This window comes from Microcaecilia unicolor, chromosome 2, assembly GCF_901765095.1.
Source record: "Microcaecilia unicolor chromosome 2, aMicUni1.1, whole genome shotgun sequence".
Lineage (NCBI taxonomy): Eukaryota > Metazoa > Chordata > Amphibia > Gymnophiona > Siphonopidae > Microcaecilia > Microcaecilia unicolor.
The window spans coordinates 429,205,828-429,222,868 of record NC_044032.1 but is presented as its reverse complement, the minus strand read 5'-3'; the positions used below and the strand labels follow the sequence as shown (position 1 = coordinate 429,222,868).

Genomic DNA, 17,041 nt, shown 5'->3' with positions numbered 1-17,041 from the left:
AATACCTGGCAAGATACCAAAAAACCTCAATACATTTTATGCTGTTTATCCCAGAAATAAACAGTGGATTTTCTCCAAGTCAATTTAATAATGGTCTATGGATTTTTTTCTTTAGGAAGTTGTCCAGATTCTTTTTAAACTCCACTAAGCTAACTGCCTTTACCACATTCTCTGGCAATGAATTCCAGAGCTTAATTACACATTAAGTGAAGAAACATTTTCTCTGATTTGTATTAAATTTAGTACTTTGTAGCTTCATCGCATGCCCCCTAGTCCTAGTATTTTTGGAAACAGTAAACAAACAATTCAGGTCTACCCGTTCCACTCCACTCATTATTTTATAGACCTCTATCATATCTTCCCTCAGCCGTCTCTTCTTCAAGCTGAAGAGCGTGTTTTTAATTACCTCTTCTTATAGACCTCTTTCTGACTCCGTCACATGGGGGGCTAAAGGTACTTATTTCATATATCAGGTTCTGTATAGTTTCTCTAACCTCCATTGTCACCCAATCATAAGGGGGTGGCATTAGGAGCTGTAATTGAGAACTAATTCCCATAACTACTGCTTTCTGTCCAAAACTGAGTGTCACTTGTATGTGATCTACCTTGTAGGCTAAATGTTAGGTGAAGAGAAGAGAAGATAGACTCAATAAAAATAGAGGCAGAGATAGGTTTAGATAGATAAGTACATTTTATTTCTTACCCAAAGACAAGCCTTCAAGTTGATACAAATACAGACATCAGACAGATTCTGGGTTAATCTGCACAGCGCCCTGCCGTCTGAGAGAAGCGTTGGAGAGGACTCTCTAACTAGGGCAAAATCTCCCCTCTTTTATACAAAACCTCTCCATAGAAGTGAATGGTGAGAAACCTAGCTCCTAATATTTCGCATTCCTGAGAGCATACTTTCCCATGCGGTCTGCTGCCTGATGTGCCCACCTCCTTCCGTTCTCAGCTACTGCTAATTATCAACATGTTTTGGGAAGCGTTGAGATAACAGTTTCACATCTTCCGGCTGCAATACTTTTCATACCTTTCATACTTTTCATACCATCTCATGAACTCTGTATTACCTCTGTATCATTGTATACCAAAACTAATAAGCTCCATTTTATTCATCTGATCTTTCATTACAGATGCTATATTTGATTTAAAAATTGTACCAATTTGTGTCAGAAGTCATTATTCAGACCTGCTCTTTGCAGATTCTCAAATATTAAATCATTTACTTGTTGTTTGGCCTAATCAGTACTTTTTCAGTTGTTTTCGGCTGCATAGCTTTGGCCATCACTATTCCAGTGGTAGCCTTAAAGCTAGGCCATATATTAACATTCCCCTCTTCACCCTATCCCATAGGGTGACACCAGGGTTAACGTACCTTGGTACCATCCATTCCAGAAGGTATTCTATGAGGCCATAAAATTATCTGAGTCTTAAGATCAACTGGTACAATTTGTTTAGTTTTCGGTTGAGACTTACTCAAACCTGTAGCGAGAAATGTTTTTATGAATGGGACTAATCCATGAGCTCATTTACAAAATCCCATGAAATATAGGTATGCGGGTAATAGCAATTTCAGGTGGATCATACTAATAAACACTTTCAGGTCTTTCTATGGCTTCTATTGTATCTGTAGCATAGTGCATGGGGAGATAATCCAATGTATCTGTCTCAGTGGTCCTTGGAAGGAATAATGGTTTTGATTAAGCATTGTTATGGGCTCAACAAATAGTACTCTGATTGCAGGCTGTTTAAGGTTGTAGGTATTCAGAATCCTTAAACAGGTCGGGATTCCTGGACCTTACTAGTACTCATCATTGGCATCCAATCATGAGCACTAATAAGTGGATAGCAAGTATGAGGTTGCCTCATACAGCAAAAATGGTCAATCCTAGGAAAATTTATATTAACCAAGGTCATGCATGGATCTTGACATATGCATAATGACCTGGAAGTATGGGAAGCATTGTATATATCCGTTACCCCTCTTGGAGCTTAGTCAAACCTACAGAAAGACATGCAGCTCAAGTAAGCCTACACCAAAGTTAAACAATATATTAACAAGCGCTAGACGCTTCAGCCTTTCCTCATAGGGAAGTCGTCCCATCCTCTTTATCATTTTCGTCGCTCTTCTTTAAACCTTTTTCTAATTCCACTATATCATTTTTGAGATACGGCAACCAGAACTGAATGCAATACTCAAGATGCGGACACACCATAGAGCAATGCAAAGGCATTATAGTATTTCTGGTCTTATTCACCATCCTTAACACCTGTTTGCTTTTTTGGTCCACAGCCACACACTGAGCAGAAGATTTCAGCATACATTTATTATTTATTTATTTGGATTTTGCTCACACCTTTTTCAGTAGTAGCTCAAGGTGAGTTACATTCAGGTACACTGGATATTTCTCTGTCCCAGGAGGGCTCACAATCTAATTTTATACCTAAGGCAATGGAGGGTTAAGTGACTTGCCCAAGATCACAAGGCGCAGCATTGGGATTTGAACCGGCCACCTCTGGATTTCAAGAACGGTGCTCTAACCACTAGGCCAATCCTTCACTAATATTGATATTGTTTGCATTGTTGTATATGTTTTCCTTTGGAAGATATTCACTTTGCAGAATAAAGACATTTAAATTAAAAAAAAACAAAAAACTACACAACCAAGCTAACTGCACTCACTCATTTCTAGTGACAATCTCCACATACTGCCGCTTGCACTGCTAAAGAAAACTTTCAGAGGCCTGCTTCAATAATGACTCCGTTCTATAGTCCTAAGGGTCCTTCAATGCTGCACTACCTTCCAACTGGAATTGTGGATTTTTTATTCATCACCAAAACAATTTCATCCATTTTAGGAAGTTTAAACTTGCCAGCATCTGGGACTCCCAATCTGCCACAATATCATCATCTACTACCTGAAGAACAGGAAAGGATTTTGAGGATTCTTGATCCCAAACTGAGGATCCTGTATTCCCGAACTAGACACAAATGGTCTACAGAAATATTCAAAGTGGACAACACCTGAGAAATTAATGCTGCCGAGTCATCTTTACCAAAAAGATATACCACCAACAGGTCCTCCTCATATAGGACATCATCTTCTTCCTAGGAAAGAAACTGCTCCTCTAAATCATACTGTTGCTCAGAATATTTACTCACACCTCCTCTGGCAGAAGAGAAGTCACTGATGCTTCTTCCTCATGCTGCTCTACCAGATCCAACCAAGGACGTTTGCAAGAAACTTCTACTATAGCACTGGAAACACTGAGTCCTGTCACAAAGCCAGGAGAAGCATCCTTGCCCGTGCAATAAAAGTATAAACTCAGGTGAGAAATTATGCCCAAAATTAAGAGACTTACCATCTTGAGCTACATCCAAAAACAAATGTGGAGGTCCATCACTGACTGAGATCACAAAGTGCATCAAATATGGTGTTAGTTCCTGCCAAAAGCAGGTCAACCATCACTTTGGATAAATCATTCCCTGTTGTCACTTGGCCTGAGGAATCACTGCTCTGTTCCTCCAACACTATCCCCAGATCACCAAAGGAAAGATTTTTGGCTTTCTCTTTATAGACCTGACACTTTCCCACCAAACAGTGCTTGCCCTTCTCTGGCTCAGCTGCCATAGTACACCACTGCTTCAAAGAGGTGCATGTCTGGAGCTTCAAAAAGGGAACCAAATTAACAAATCTACTCACAGAATTCACCCAAAGGGAACAAATAAACACAGGGAAAAATTCAACTGTTTAAAAGCAACCTGTACTGTGTGCCCTCCTTATACTCTTTTTTTTTTTTTTTTTTTTTTTTTTTTTTTAAGTGTCTGCTGAGAAGAAATTTAGTGCAGGTATTCAAGGATTTCCTGCAGAGCTCCAGAACAATTTCATAAAGGTATAAATTTAGAGGTAGCTAGGGATAAGAAGAAGGGGGAGGGTAGTTAAGCCCTGCCCAGCACATCCCAAGATGCACTGGGCAGGGCACTGTCATTTTGAGGTGGCAAACTGCAGGAGAAGGGAGGGAACCCTAGTCCCCCCTCTTGTTTGAGACTGGAGTCACATTTCTTTAAGGTATGAGGGGGCTTGGGGACGGGATGATAGACCATGAGGCCTAGCTTTCAGGGAAGGAGGCCTGGCCAGACCCAGCCCTTAAGGGTCCCATTAGACTACCAGGGTTTTGTATTTCCGATGGGGGGGGGGGGGGTGGCTTTGGTTTTGGACAGCCCAGACCTGTCAAACCTCTTCTGAATCTATCTCAAACATTGGATTATCTAGGGCCAAGTTCAATACACTGTAAAGAAAGCGTTTCTACAGACAAAGACAGAAAGTTACAATTGCAGATCCAAAATCTTCTGGTTTTGTGGAGGAGGATGGCTTGGTATTTTCTCCAAGTGTTGAGAATTGATGGCATTGACATTGTACTTTATTCCTTGAGCCAGAATGCACATGTGACCATTACATAGAGCTCTCCTGCTGATCTCTTTGGTCAGGATTTCAGCTGAGTTCTTCTGTTACCTTCAGAGATCAGGCAGACTCTTGATTGGTGGTTGCAGGGAAGCAGTTTGTTCAAAGGAAACAGTTTAATATCTCTGGATTGGATTATTGTGATGGCAGATATGAGTCGTTCAGGCTGCTTATTGTCTCAACAGATGGGTGCAAGGTTGGTCTTCAGCAGAGTCACAGTCATCCATCAATCGGTTGGAAGCTCAAGTAATTCAAATTGCTCTCATCATGTTTCTGCCCCTGATCAAGAACAAGGCAGTTTGAATTCTATAGTGGTGGTGTCAGCAGGCAAGGAGAGCAAGAAGTTTGTGTTGATGAGTTGGATGGAAATTCATCTGAAGACATTTTGGCAGCACATGTAGCTGGGGTGCAGAATATCAAGGCAGATTTACTCTGAACTACTGCCATTAAAAGAACCAGTAAAACTTGAGTTTCTCTAGACCAGTCCAAAATCTATCCTGTTCTTCTGAAGTCAAGGAAAGAAAATTAGCAGGCAAGAACTAATTTACTCTTTGTTGCTGTTACATAGTAACATAGTAGATGACGGCAGAAAAAGACCTGCACGGTCCACCCAGTCTGCCCAACAAGATAAATTCACGTGTCATTTTTTGTATATACCTTACCTTGATTTGTACCTGTCTTTTTCAGGGCACAGACCGTATAAGTCTGCCCAGCACTATCTCCACCTCCCAACCACCCGCCCCGCCTCCCACCACTGGCTCTGGCACAGACCGTATAAGTCTGCCCAGCACTATCCCCACCTCCCAACCACCAGCCCTGCCTCCCACTGCCGGCTAAGCTTCTGGGGTGCTTCTGTTGTTCTTGTTATGTCTAATGCTTTTGTTCTAGGAATAAAAATAGCTCTTTAGGTGAAGAAACAAGTAGTTGAAAGGTACAGAGATTGTTCTGTGCTGCTTTTAGCCACCATTTGCTCTTGTTCTATTGGCATTGAGTCATAGCCTTCAAATTATCTCAGACTTGTCAAATAAAAGACTTATGCTTTGAGTTTATCTTGTTGGGCAGACTGGATGGACCATACAGGTCTTTATCTGCTGTCATCTACTGTGTTATTTAGAGGCGTATTTTCAAAGCACATTTTCAATATGACTAAGTCCGACTTTGGACGTTATGCAAAAAATGTCCAAAATCTGAATAGAAAAGAAGGTAATTTTCAAAAAAGAAAAATGTCTGTCGTTTTCAAAAATACAAGGCTTTGCGATTTGGACATTTTGTTTTTTGGTCCATTTTCAAACAAAAAACGTCCAAGTGCAAAACGCACAAAATCAAGCCATTGGAATGTAGGAGGAGCCAGAAGCTTTAGTATACTGGCCCCCCAGACAGCCCAGTAAAGCAATAGGGCACCCTAGGGGGCACTGCAGTGGACTTAATAAAATGCACCCAGGCACGCATCTCACCATTGCTCCCTTGTCTGCTGAGCCCCCCCCAGACCCACCCAAAACCCACTACCTTCAACTGTATACCACTATCATAGCCCTTATGGGTGAAGGGGGCACCTATATGTGGGTACAGTGGGTTTCTGGTAAGTTTTGGAGGGCTCACAGTTTGCTCCACAAGTGTAACAGGGATAGGTATGGGCCTGTGTCCACATGTCTGCAGTGCACTGCACCCACCACTAGACTGCATGCTGTTCTAATGGACCTGAGTATAATCTCTGAGGTTGGCATAGAGGCTGGCAAGTAATGTTTTAAATCACATTTTTGGGGGGTGGAAGGAGGTTAGTGACCACTGGAGGAGTAAGGGGAAGTCACCCCTGATTCCCTCCAGTAATCTGGTCATTTAGGACACCTTTTTGTGCTTATTCGTTATAAAAACAGGTCTAGCTCAAAACGCCCCTGATATGCCCCCGTGTGATTTCAATGCACTTCTGATGGACTTAATAGAAAAAAGTCTAAAAATTGGTTTTGAAAATACCAATTTAGATGTTTTTGTGAGAAAAATGTCCAAATGCAGATTTATGCCACTTTTTGGGTGTTTTTCTCTATTGAAAATGAGCCCAAAAGTTACATAGTAACCTGTGGAACTTTGTAAGTTTAGTGCTTTGAAAATTAGCTCCATAAACTTCTATCTCCTCTGGACTTCCACTCATCAGCACTTTCCAGAGAACTTATTTAGCATTTGTAATCTCACGTTGTTAGAAGCAACAGATAGAAGCAAATGGAAAGAAGAAATATTCTCATTAATGCTTTTTCTCATGTGTCAAGAATAGATGAAGACACTGATTACCTTGCGGAAAGATCGATTGACGAGGTTTATTACCTCTGGTGCTTAGCAGGGGGAGATCTGGAGAAAGAACTTACCAACAAGGAAATCATCCGATCCAAGCCACCTGTCTGCACACTGCCCAAGTAAGAACAGGATACTAGCACATCCATGGACTCAGTGCTGGGGTAGAGAAAAAGTAGTGGCTAGAGATGAAGAGTCATTTAGTGGCCTGTTTACTAAAGTGTCTTAAAGTTTTGGACTTATTAACATGTGATAAGCACAAAGGCTGTGCACTAGCTGCTGGAGATGTGCCCAGTATGTCCCCTGCAGTTACTGCACAGGGAAATTCTTTACTGCCCTTTATGTTTATTTGCAATTAGTACGATGCACTTACAGCCTCCTCATAAGGAGACGATAAGTGCAGCCACACTAACTGCTCAATTGATAACCTGCGATAACCTTGTGCTGACTGCAGTGTATAGTCCACATCCATTCTCTACCCATGACCTGCCCCAAAGTGCGCTATGCATTTAGTGCATGAATAAGCTTGCCCTGACATTCCAGCAGCATAAGTTATCACGTTTATATGCTAACAGCATGTGCTAATTTGCGCATTAAAAGGGCAATTCTATAATGGAGACACCTGCATTTATGCTTGTCGTGCATACATGTTTAGAATACTAGCCCTTACTTGCATGCGTTCGCTTATACCAGTGCATGTGAATCTTTTCGTGCCTGTGACCTCATAAGGTAAGAGCATGATTGCTTTGTGCTTCTTGTCTCTATTTATTTAAGTGGAGTTCTCTTCTGTTTTTAGCATAATTTTCATCCAGGATTTTTGTCATTAAAGATAGGTGGAACCTAATCCCTTTTCCACAAAGACCTGATTAGGAGTCTCGCTGTCAGCTTCACAAACCTCTATTTGTGTATGCCAGGAAGAGAGAGTAGAATGCTAGCCCCATAAAGTTTTCTGAGGTTCACATATCTCATTAGTGGGGTTCGACTACCTGGTTGTTTTTTCATTTTTAAGCACTTAAGAATTCTTCCCTAGAGATGAGTGTTCTGAATTCTTAAACTTCTCTAAATGTCAGCCCATTACATTATTTAAAAAAAAAATATATATATATTGCATGACATTGGATACTTCTCCATTAATGGGGAACAACATACTGTATCTATGTTTATTTTTATGTTTTTCTGTATTTTGTCATGTAATATCAGTTACTTAGATTTTTACTTTCTTTGTTTCTCTAAAGTTTTTTGTTTGAGGATGGTGAAAGCTTTGGGCAAAGACGAGACCGAAGTTCCCTCTTTGATGACACCACTGTGACATTGTCTTTGTGCCAACTCAGAAATGTAAGGAAATATAAAGCCCCATGGTAATTTTTCACTTACTTGTGTGGACTTGGTTTAGGAAGGAGCTGTTCCATTGTACTACATGGTACATATTTATTTAGTCTGTTGCTGTAAAAATCAATTAGCCTAACATGCCTCCTGCTTCTTAGGACTGCAACATTGGAGTGGGAGAGGGAATACGAACTATTGTATGACTCCCAAGGGGTAGACTCCCATTATCGAGGAAGCTTCTTCATTTGTGTCCATCTAGGGGTAACTTCTATTGTGTTTGACACCTCCAATCATTTTAAATTATTGCCACCTATGCACATTACCAGTTCCAAACAGAATTCTAGTCTATGGCCTATAGCTGTGAACAGTTGATACAGTGGTTGACTTGATAGAAAGCAGGAGACTGAGTAAAAGTAGTGTGTGTGGTGAAGTGGGGAAGGAGAGGGTATTTGAGGGAATGACATTGCAAATGAAGACTTATGGTGCTGCAGCCCATGTAGATTCTGATTGAACTGGGTGTATAGAGTAGCTGGTAGAAGGTGTCAGTAGAATTTAAAAAAAAACAAAAAAAAAAACGAACTATGTAGACTGTGAAGTCCTAAACCACCCCATAATTTCAGGTACAGTCCTGCTTGTGATTTAGCTCACGTCTTTTCAGTAATACTTTAAAGTGAATTACATTTAGATACCATAGATATTTCCCTGTTCCTGGAGGGCTTACAGTCTAAGTATCTGAGGCAGTGGAGGGCTGTGAAAGCTGAATCTTGGCTTCTGTGGTTCTTAGCCCACCACTCTAACCAAGAGGCTACTTTTCTCTTTTAATAGTGTATTTTTTCAGTAGGAAAAAAAAAATCCAACATTAATTGTGTTTGGGCTTCTTGGAGCAGACCATGTTTCCTTGGTTTGCTGAGCTGAACTAGCTGGTGTACCAAGAACCAGAAGGTCCTTGTGATCATACTGTCCAAGTTCTCTGAGAGAGCTGCTGGAAATGGTTGGGAATTGTGTTAGATCTTTAGGTACATAAAGTGATTGTGCCTCCTATTCCTTGCCAAAGCAGAAATGAGTGAGAGTAGAGCTTCCCAAACTGTGAGTCAGGACCCCAAATAGGTTCACAAAATCTGCTTTTGGGGTCATGACCTAGGTGGGCTCTCCACAGGTACATCATTAATTCTGCAGTCACACAATTTTATTTAATGGCAGTCATGGGGTCACAGGCACACATAGATTGGAAAGCACTGAGTTAGAGAGTGGGAAGGGCATGTGTAGCCAAGGGAGGGTGGAAGCTTTGAAAATCATTTCTAAAGACTTAATATCCATCAAGAGAAAGACAGTAGCGTACCTTGGGCTCTTTATTTTTGGTGGTGGTGGGGAGGGGGGGGGACAAAACAAAAACAATGATTCTCTGAGGACAAGCAGACTAATATTCTCACAATTGGATAATGCCCAGTCCGGAGCTTGTATCAAGCTTTTCACAGAGCTCTTATGGAGCACGAGGCACGCTCCAGTGCATATGTGTGAGTGCCTTCCCGCCCGCTGCGCGAACGTGGGATTGGCAGTCTATTTTTTCCACTGTGAGGAGAGGACATGTTTTTTAACTTCTCACAGCTGCCGGTTTAGTTCTTCACAGAGTTTCTTGTTTATTTTTTTCTTTAATTTTTCTGTGTTTTATCATGACTCCATAGGCTGTATTTAGGCCTGAGCTCCTGTGGGGTTTTCCCTTCTTTTTTCTCTGATTCCTCATTCTCTTTTGGCACCGTCAAGTCTCGCCTTTTCCCATTGGGAGCCACTTTTGGTATGACTACATACCCCTTCTAACTATGTTCTGTGTCTTCAAATTCAAGCCAGAACCCAGTTAGAGTGGCTTGCAGGGAACTCTCTTTGGCGCTGTCCAATTCCTCGACGTCAATGTCGGCATCAATGTCTGTGGTGTCGACATCAGCAGTTGCACTGGCACCTGCCTTGTTAAGTACGTAAGTAATGCGACACTGGGAAAAGACCAAGGGTCCATCGAGCCCAGCATCCTGTCCACAACAGCGGCCAATCCAGGCCAAGGGCACCTGGCAAGCTTCCCAAACGTACAAACATTCTATACATGTTATTCCCGGAATTGTGGATTTTTCCCAAGTCCATTTAGTAGCGGTTTATGGACTTGTCCTTTAGGAAACCGTCTAACCCCCTTTTAAACTCTGCCAAGCTAACCACCTTCACCACGTTCTCTGGCAACGAATTCCAGAGTTTAATTTCGCGTTGGGTGAAGAAAACTTTTCTCCGATTTGTTTTAAATTTACTACACTGTAGTTTCATCGCATGCCCCCTAGTCCTAGTATTTTTGGAAAGCGTGAACAGACGCTTCACATCCACCTGTTCCACTCCACTCGTTATTTTATATATCTCTATCATGTCTCCCCTCAGCCGTCTCTTCTCAAAGCTGAAAAGCCCTAGCCTCCTTAGTCTTTTTTCATAGGGAAGTCGTCCCATCCCCGCTATCATTTTAGTCGCCCTTCGCTGCACCTTTTCCAATTCCACCATATCTTTCTTGAGATGCGGCGACCAGAATTGAACACAATACTCAAGGTGCGGTCGCACCATGGAGCGATATAACGGCATTATAACATACTCACACCTGTTTTCCATACCTTTCCTAATAATACCCAACATTCTATTCACTTTCCGTGCCGCAGCAGCACACTGAGCAGAAGGTTTCAGTGTATTATCTACGACGACGACACCCAGATCCCTTTCTTGGTCCATAACTCCTAACGTGGAACCTTGCATGACGTAGCTATAATTCGGGTTCTTTTTTCCCACATGCATCACCTTGCACTTGCTCACATTAAACGTCATCTGCCATTTAGCCGCCGAGTCTCCCAGTCTCGTAAGATCCTTCTGTAATTTTTCACAATCCTGTCGCAAGTTAACGACTTTGAATAACTTTGTGTCATCAGCAAATTTAATTACCTCGCTAGTTACTCCCATCTCTAAATCATTTATAAATATATTAAAAAGCAGCGGTCCTAGCACAGACCCCTGAGGAGCCCCACTAACTACCCTTCTCCATTGTGAATACTGCCCATTTAACCCCACTCTCTGTTTCCTATCCTTCAACCAGTTTTTAATCCACAATAGGACTTTTCCTCCTATCCCATGACCCTCCAATTTCCTCTGTTGTCGACCGCTATTTGAGTCCATGACAGTTTTCGCACCGGCTTGGGACGTGAGGCTTCACTTTGTCCTTGATGGTACCCAGGACTCGATGCAGATACCATGCACTGTCGTTGCTGCCAAGGAATGTCGGTATGGAGCATCACGTCGATACTGTAGACCATAGGTACAGTGGAACATCTGTGTCGAGGTTTCGACATCAGTACCGAAGATCTTTGGCCCTATGACCTTCGAGGATCGGCATCGGTCTCCTTCTGGGCCTCTGAGGCACTGCAGCATTGGTGAAGTGTCTCGATACCAGGAGACCTTCCAATTACTACCGCTGCAGGAGTCTTGGAGCACCAGGACCCTGCTTCTTGAAGCCTGGCTGCCTTCAGAGTGCATCAGCATCAACGGTGCTTATGTCAATCATGCTTCTCTAAGCCCATATGTTCGCTGCTTCAGCAGTTTGTTTCTACATTGTGGCTCCAAACTGTTTCTCTTTTTTCAAAAGGCATTGACGTCAAAGGTGCCTCCCATGCCTCTTGACATCCAAGCCTCGATCCCAGGACATTGGTGTTGAAGATGCTTGTGCCTAGCACGCCATTTGCACCTGCTCTGCTCTCTTCTAGAGCATCGGCGTTGATGGTGCTTGCGCCTGACATGCCTCGAGAACCTCGATCCACATCACCGTTGACAGTACTTGCGCCTGTCATGCATTTTGTATTGCGCATTCCCAGCTCTTCTCAAAGAGGGCGTCCTTTAGCATGCCATTTGCACCCACCCTCCCTCCATGGGGACAGGGCAAACATCTTTTCACTACCTTTGGAGGTGGAAGACTGATTTTTCCTTGGGCTATGAGTCTCCTCCTAGGATATCTGTACTAGTTCTGGTCCATCAGCTCATCCATGAGGTTCTCATATGGGGTACAGAGGTTCTTCTGTGGCCCGTTCCCTCACATAGATATAGCCTCTATGCACCAGTTTCAGAACTCTCCTGTGTTTCCTGGACTCTACTTCCTCCTTTTTCCAGGGGAGTTGGATTGACATTCACAGGAGTACCGTGGACCCACTCAGAAGCTCAAATACGGGGTTTCATTGGTCTTCTGTGGACTTCAGTCCTGTTATCTCTCCACGAGTGTATACTACGGAGCTTCGTTCCACACTCACTTTGGCAGCTTCTCTCCCATTGGAGCTAGTCGACTTACTTTGTCAGTTGACAGAGCAACAGGCAGTTTATCACCAGTACTGGGTCAGGTGCCATGTCTTGGCTGCATCTTCCAGCAGTTCTACTTCTGCTATGGCCTCGTGATCCTTGGTGACTGTGTCGCTTTGCTTTTGTATGTTAGGTGGAGGCTGGTGGCTGTCAAGTTCCAAAGAGATGACCTTTTTAGAATATGGTTGTAATGGCTCGCTGCCCTTATCACGGATTGAACAGCCGCTGTTGCATTCTCTCCTCTTGGGCGCTTTCTCCGACTTCCTGTTTGTCCAGGAAGCCAATCGCACAGTCAAAACAGGGTTCTTTTTATTGCCTCCTCTTCTTGCTGGCCTTAATGGACTTCAATCCAGCATATTGGGGCTGCTTTACGTGGCAAAAAGCGGGGTATAAATGATCTAAATAAATAAATAAATATTACTAACGTCTTATGCATGCGCTTCAGCCTGGATGGCTCTCCAGATGCAGCACCGTACCCTTTTGGATGACTTCAGAGGGAAATTGCTGTAGTACTAGTCGGTGCTCCTATGCCCTCCTGGTTGCACGGAGACCACAGTTATTCAGCCCTCAAACAGATGGCCTATCCGCCATGAGTGGCTCAAATCAGTTCTCAGTACCAGAAGTTCCTTCTGGAATATCCCACCACCCTTCTGAATGCCTTTCTGCTCGAGCCCATATCACCAGGGGACTACAGCTGCAATTCTATTCTTTGTTCTCCATTGTGCCAATGTAAGCAAAGGGGATACTTTCCATCCTGTCTCTTTGACTCTTTTGCTACTTTCTCAGTAAAGAACGGTTTAGGATGTTTCTTTACCTAAGCATCCTATTCCCCATGGTTCTGGACAGTCATTGGCTGTGCTTTCTGCACTGGCTGGATATTTATCCACAGACAGTCTCTTTCATTTTGACTGGAGATATTCTGCCTCCTGTACCACGTGCTGCCTTTTTGCTTTGTGCCCAATCCGGGGAACTTCATGTGTCTGGTGTTCTTCACAGCTCCTCTGCGCTGCCTGTCAGTCCTTTTCTTTGCCCGTTTGGGTTCGTTCACTACCCCCAGGCCCATCTGCTTCCTGTCTCCCACTTCAACATCATTGGGCTCTTGCTAGATACTAGCCTAACTGGGCGTTTCTTTTCCCATGGGATACGGATACTCTGGTTACTCTTGCCAACATAGCACTGGGCCCATCAGCAGCTCCCACCTTCACAACTGTTCAGGTTGTTGATTATATGGCCTCCACCACCCATGCCTCTTTTCCACATGGGATCTTCTGGTGGACTTTAGCTTCTTCGTGGTGTCAGACATGGGGACCCTGGAAGCAGTCCTTCATATGTCCCCATGGTTCGTTTGCTTTCTGTTTGGGAATGAGTCTGCCCCATTAGTCCCTAGTACTGTTCTTCTGGGCCCTCGACATTGCATCTTCCTATGATACCTACTGCTCACCTAGAGCATGAAGCTCCCTTGTCAGGCTTCCCCACTCTAGCTGTTCTGTCAGCCCCGAGACAACTATTTCTGGCAATGTGGATGATCTGACACGCTCACGATTGCAACTATTCAGCTACTCTCTACTTGTTCTTATGGTCTATGCTCCGTTTTCGCCCTCTGTGTCAGGGGACCAAACAAATGTGGCAGAGGGTGGTCAACTGCTCCTTCAGGCCAGTTTTTGGACGGGTATTCTGGCCTTTTGACTTTACTAGGTCGTATAGCTGCAAGATAGGTCTCTTCCTAGAGATGTTCCTCTCAGGTTCTCCCTTTTCTGGAACATCCTTTCGCGATCTCTCATGGTTACTCAAGTACATAACCCTGTCCTTTCATTTTGATCCATATCCAGGTCTGAAACAGTCTGTCACTTAAATTTCCCCTTCCTTGAGAGAACAGTCTTTTCTATTTGTCTCCTCTCATCTCCCTGTTGGGGCAGGCTGTGTGATCAAGCAGGTAGTACTGTTGAGCCAACACTCTTATGCATTCTTCTTGGCCTTTGCAGATTTAAATTCTTCTTGTTCTGGAATTCTATTTCCAGGCGACGTGGGCCATGGAGTGTTCTCCGACCCTCATTCCACGTAACAGAGGGAGTGGGTCTCTTCTGCATCCCGTCCTCTGGTCTCTGGCCCACATGGCCTGGATGATCAAGGTTTCGCATTAGCTTCCTGGCGTTTTTTTCTGAAAGGGTTTCCACAGTCTTTCTGGCTTTTCAGAATGTTCCCCTTGAGAAGTGTTTCTCTTTCCAGTGGGATAGGTTTGCCGTCTGGTAGACATACTTTCTACATCTTTCTGAGTTTAGTCTACGTCGACTCGGTGGCGATTCGCCTCAGTTTCCTGAGTGCTCTCATCCTTGTATAAAGGCTTCTGAGACTTCAGCATTGGTATTCCCGTTTCTTAAGCACTTTCATATGCTGCTTGTTTTCCTGTCGTGGGAAATTCTCGACCTCAACATATTTATTTCTGATGAATGTTACATAGGCTTGTGAGGACAGTGACCGTTGGCCCTGTCAGCAGTTTCATCTTTCATCGCAATGGAGTGGTTCTCTGCATGTACCCTAGGTTCCTACATCGGGTTGTATCGGGGTTCGATCTACATTAGTTGCTTCTCGTGCCTCTATCCTTCACACAGTCTCATGCATGGCAAGCATGTTTTCCACTCATTGCACTGCAAGTGGACGCTGGCCTATCCTTGATGCAGCCTCAGCCCCCTAGGTTTTCTCCTTAGCCTTTAGTTACCTAACTTGGTACAGGAGGTGGCTCGCCATTGGGGATTACTAAATATATGTTTAGCTACCTCCTTCTTTTTTTCTTTTCCTTCTGCCTGGGCCGGGCTACCCAGGTTAATCCTCTTCAGACTTGCTGTGTCAACGCCATGTCTATGTTATTTGCTTCTATTTGGAAGCTTGGTGGGCTGTTCTCATCATTCCACACATTTAGGTCTCATTCCTGCTCTGGGAGGCATGCCTTTGGCAGCATTCCCATCATGGATTTGATGGAACAGTAATGCACCTTTACTTTGGATTATAGAATTCGACTCCACCCACCTAGATCCTTTTTATTCTTTCCCAGGTTTCACTTCCGACGATTTGCTTACCAGTTTCACTATGTTCTGACCTCGCCGTTGTGAGGTTCAAGTCGTCATTGGTTGCTGTTCCTAGTGAGCTTGGTAGCTAGGGATTCCCCAAATGTGAGAATATTAGCCTGCTTGTCCTCAGAGAAAGTGAAGATACTTACCTGTAGCAGGTATTCTCCGAATAGCAGGCTATGCATTCTCACATACGCTCCCACCTCCCCTTGGAGTTGTGTTCTATGCTATAGTATTGTACTGTTGGTCCCGAATTTATGCGGCAAGCGGGAAGGCACTCGCACATGCGCACTGGAGCATGTCTCAGGCTTCAAAAGAGCTCTGTGAAAAGCCTGATATAATCTCCGGACCGGGCAACGGGTCGCGTTATCCAATTGTGAGAATATATAGCCTGCTGTCCTCGGAGAATACCTGCTACAGGTAAGTATCTTCGCTTTATGAGTCATATCATCAGCTGGATGGTGCCCCTTTCTGATACCTAGCATTATCTGAGGTCCTATGAAAATGATTTTTATTTCTTTTCAAAACATTTTTTTCAGTTTCAAATTTATAACTATTTATTGTTTGATTTCTATTGATAACCTTAAGAGTGGACTAACACGGCTACCACACCTCTCTACTTGTTGACCCAGTAAATCTTTTTTTTTTTTCCACTCCCTTTCAGCTCCTATTTTCTTTAAATTTAATTTTTAGTAATGGGTAGAAGGAACTGCTAGATAAATTGGCTCTCAGGTGAATGCTAGGTTGTGGGCACTAGCAATCCCTCAGAGGAGAAAAAAGTGTGCTGTAGTCCATTCATCTGTGCCTAGCTGAAAGTCTCTGCTTGGTTGTGAGCTGTTTCCTCCTCCAGTAAACAGGGCTGTAAGAATCTATATAAATAAATCCCACCTCGAACATTCTGAAGCTCACGGCAAGGCAGTGAAGCACTGAACTCCTGTAGTCTTCTTAGGCCAGGCTATCAGGACCACTCACCCTAACTCATAGACCCGCCCTCAGCCACGCCCCCAAGTCACGCCCCATCTGGACATAAAACGCTACCTCAACGTTCTGAAGACAACTTGCTGAAAGTCATCCCTAAACAGTTCGTAACTTCATGGTGGTGAAGCCTTCAAAATCACCATCTCTATGCCCCGCCCTCACGTCTAACGGCATGACGTCGAGGGCAGAACACAGAGAGTGAAGGGACTGCAACCTCCCTCCAACAAACAACGAACCAGGCAGGGGGAAGAGTCCTACTCCTCCCCCTGACTACGAATCGCTACACACCCTCCATTGCCCCAGGTAAAAATATCGACGCTACATCATGAAGCCCCGCCCCCTACCCCCTTCCCGCCTCCATGCATCATCCGACCCCTCCCGCCGCCGCATCACGAAGCCCCTCCCCGCCCAATCCACCACCTCCCCACCCGCAACGGCAGCCAGTACATAAACACAACAACAAAACAATCAACTCATACAAAGCACCTCCGTTGAGAACCAGTCAGATTGCCAGGTCCCTGCAGCCGCTCAGCCTCTCTCCTTACGTCACTGCCCCTGGAGAAAACC

At 43.9% G+C, this 17,041-nt stretch overlaps 1 protein-coding gene across 2 annotated transcripts in view; it reads left to right on the top strand.

Annotated features, from left to right (window-relative positions):
* Positions 1-17,041, top strand: part of TBCK (TBC1 domain containing kinase) — a 436,713-nt gene that overhangs the window by 112,846 nt on the left and 306,826 nt on the right. For both annotated transcript variants that reach the window (XM_030190773.1, XM_030190774.1), the window contains 2 exons: positions 6,733-6,871; positions 7,985-8,084. In XM_030190773.1, coding sequence (XP_030046633.1) covers positions 6,733-6,871; positions 7,985-8,084 — 239 coding nt within the window. The remainder of the gene's footprint in view (positions 1-6,732; positions 6,872-7,984; positions 8,085-17,041) is intronic.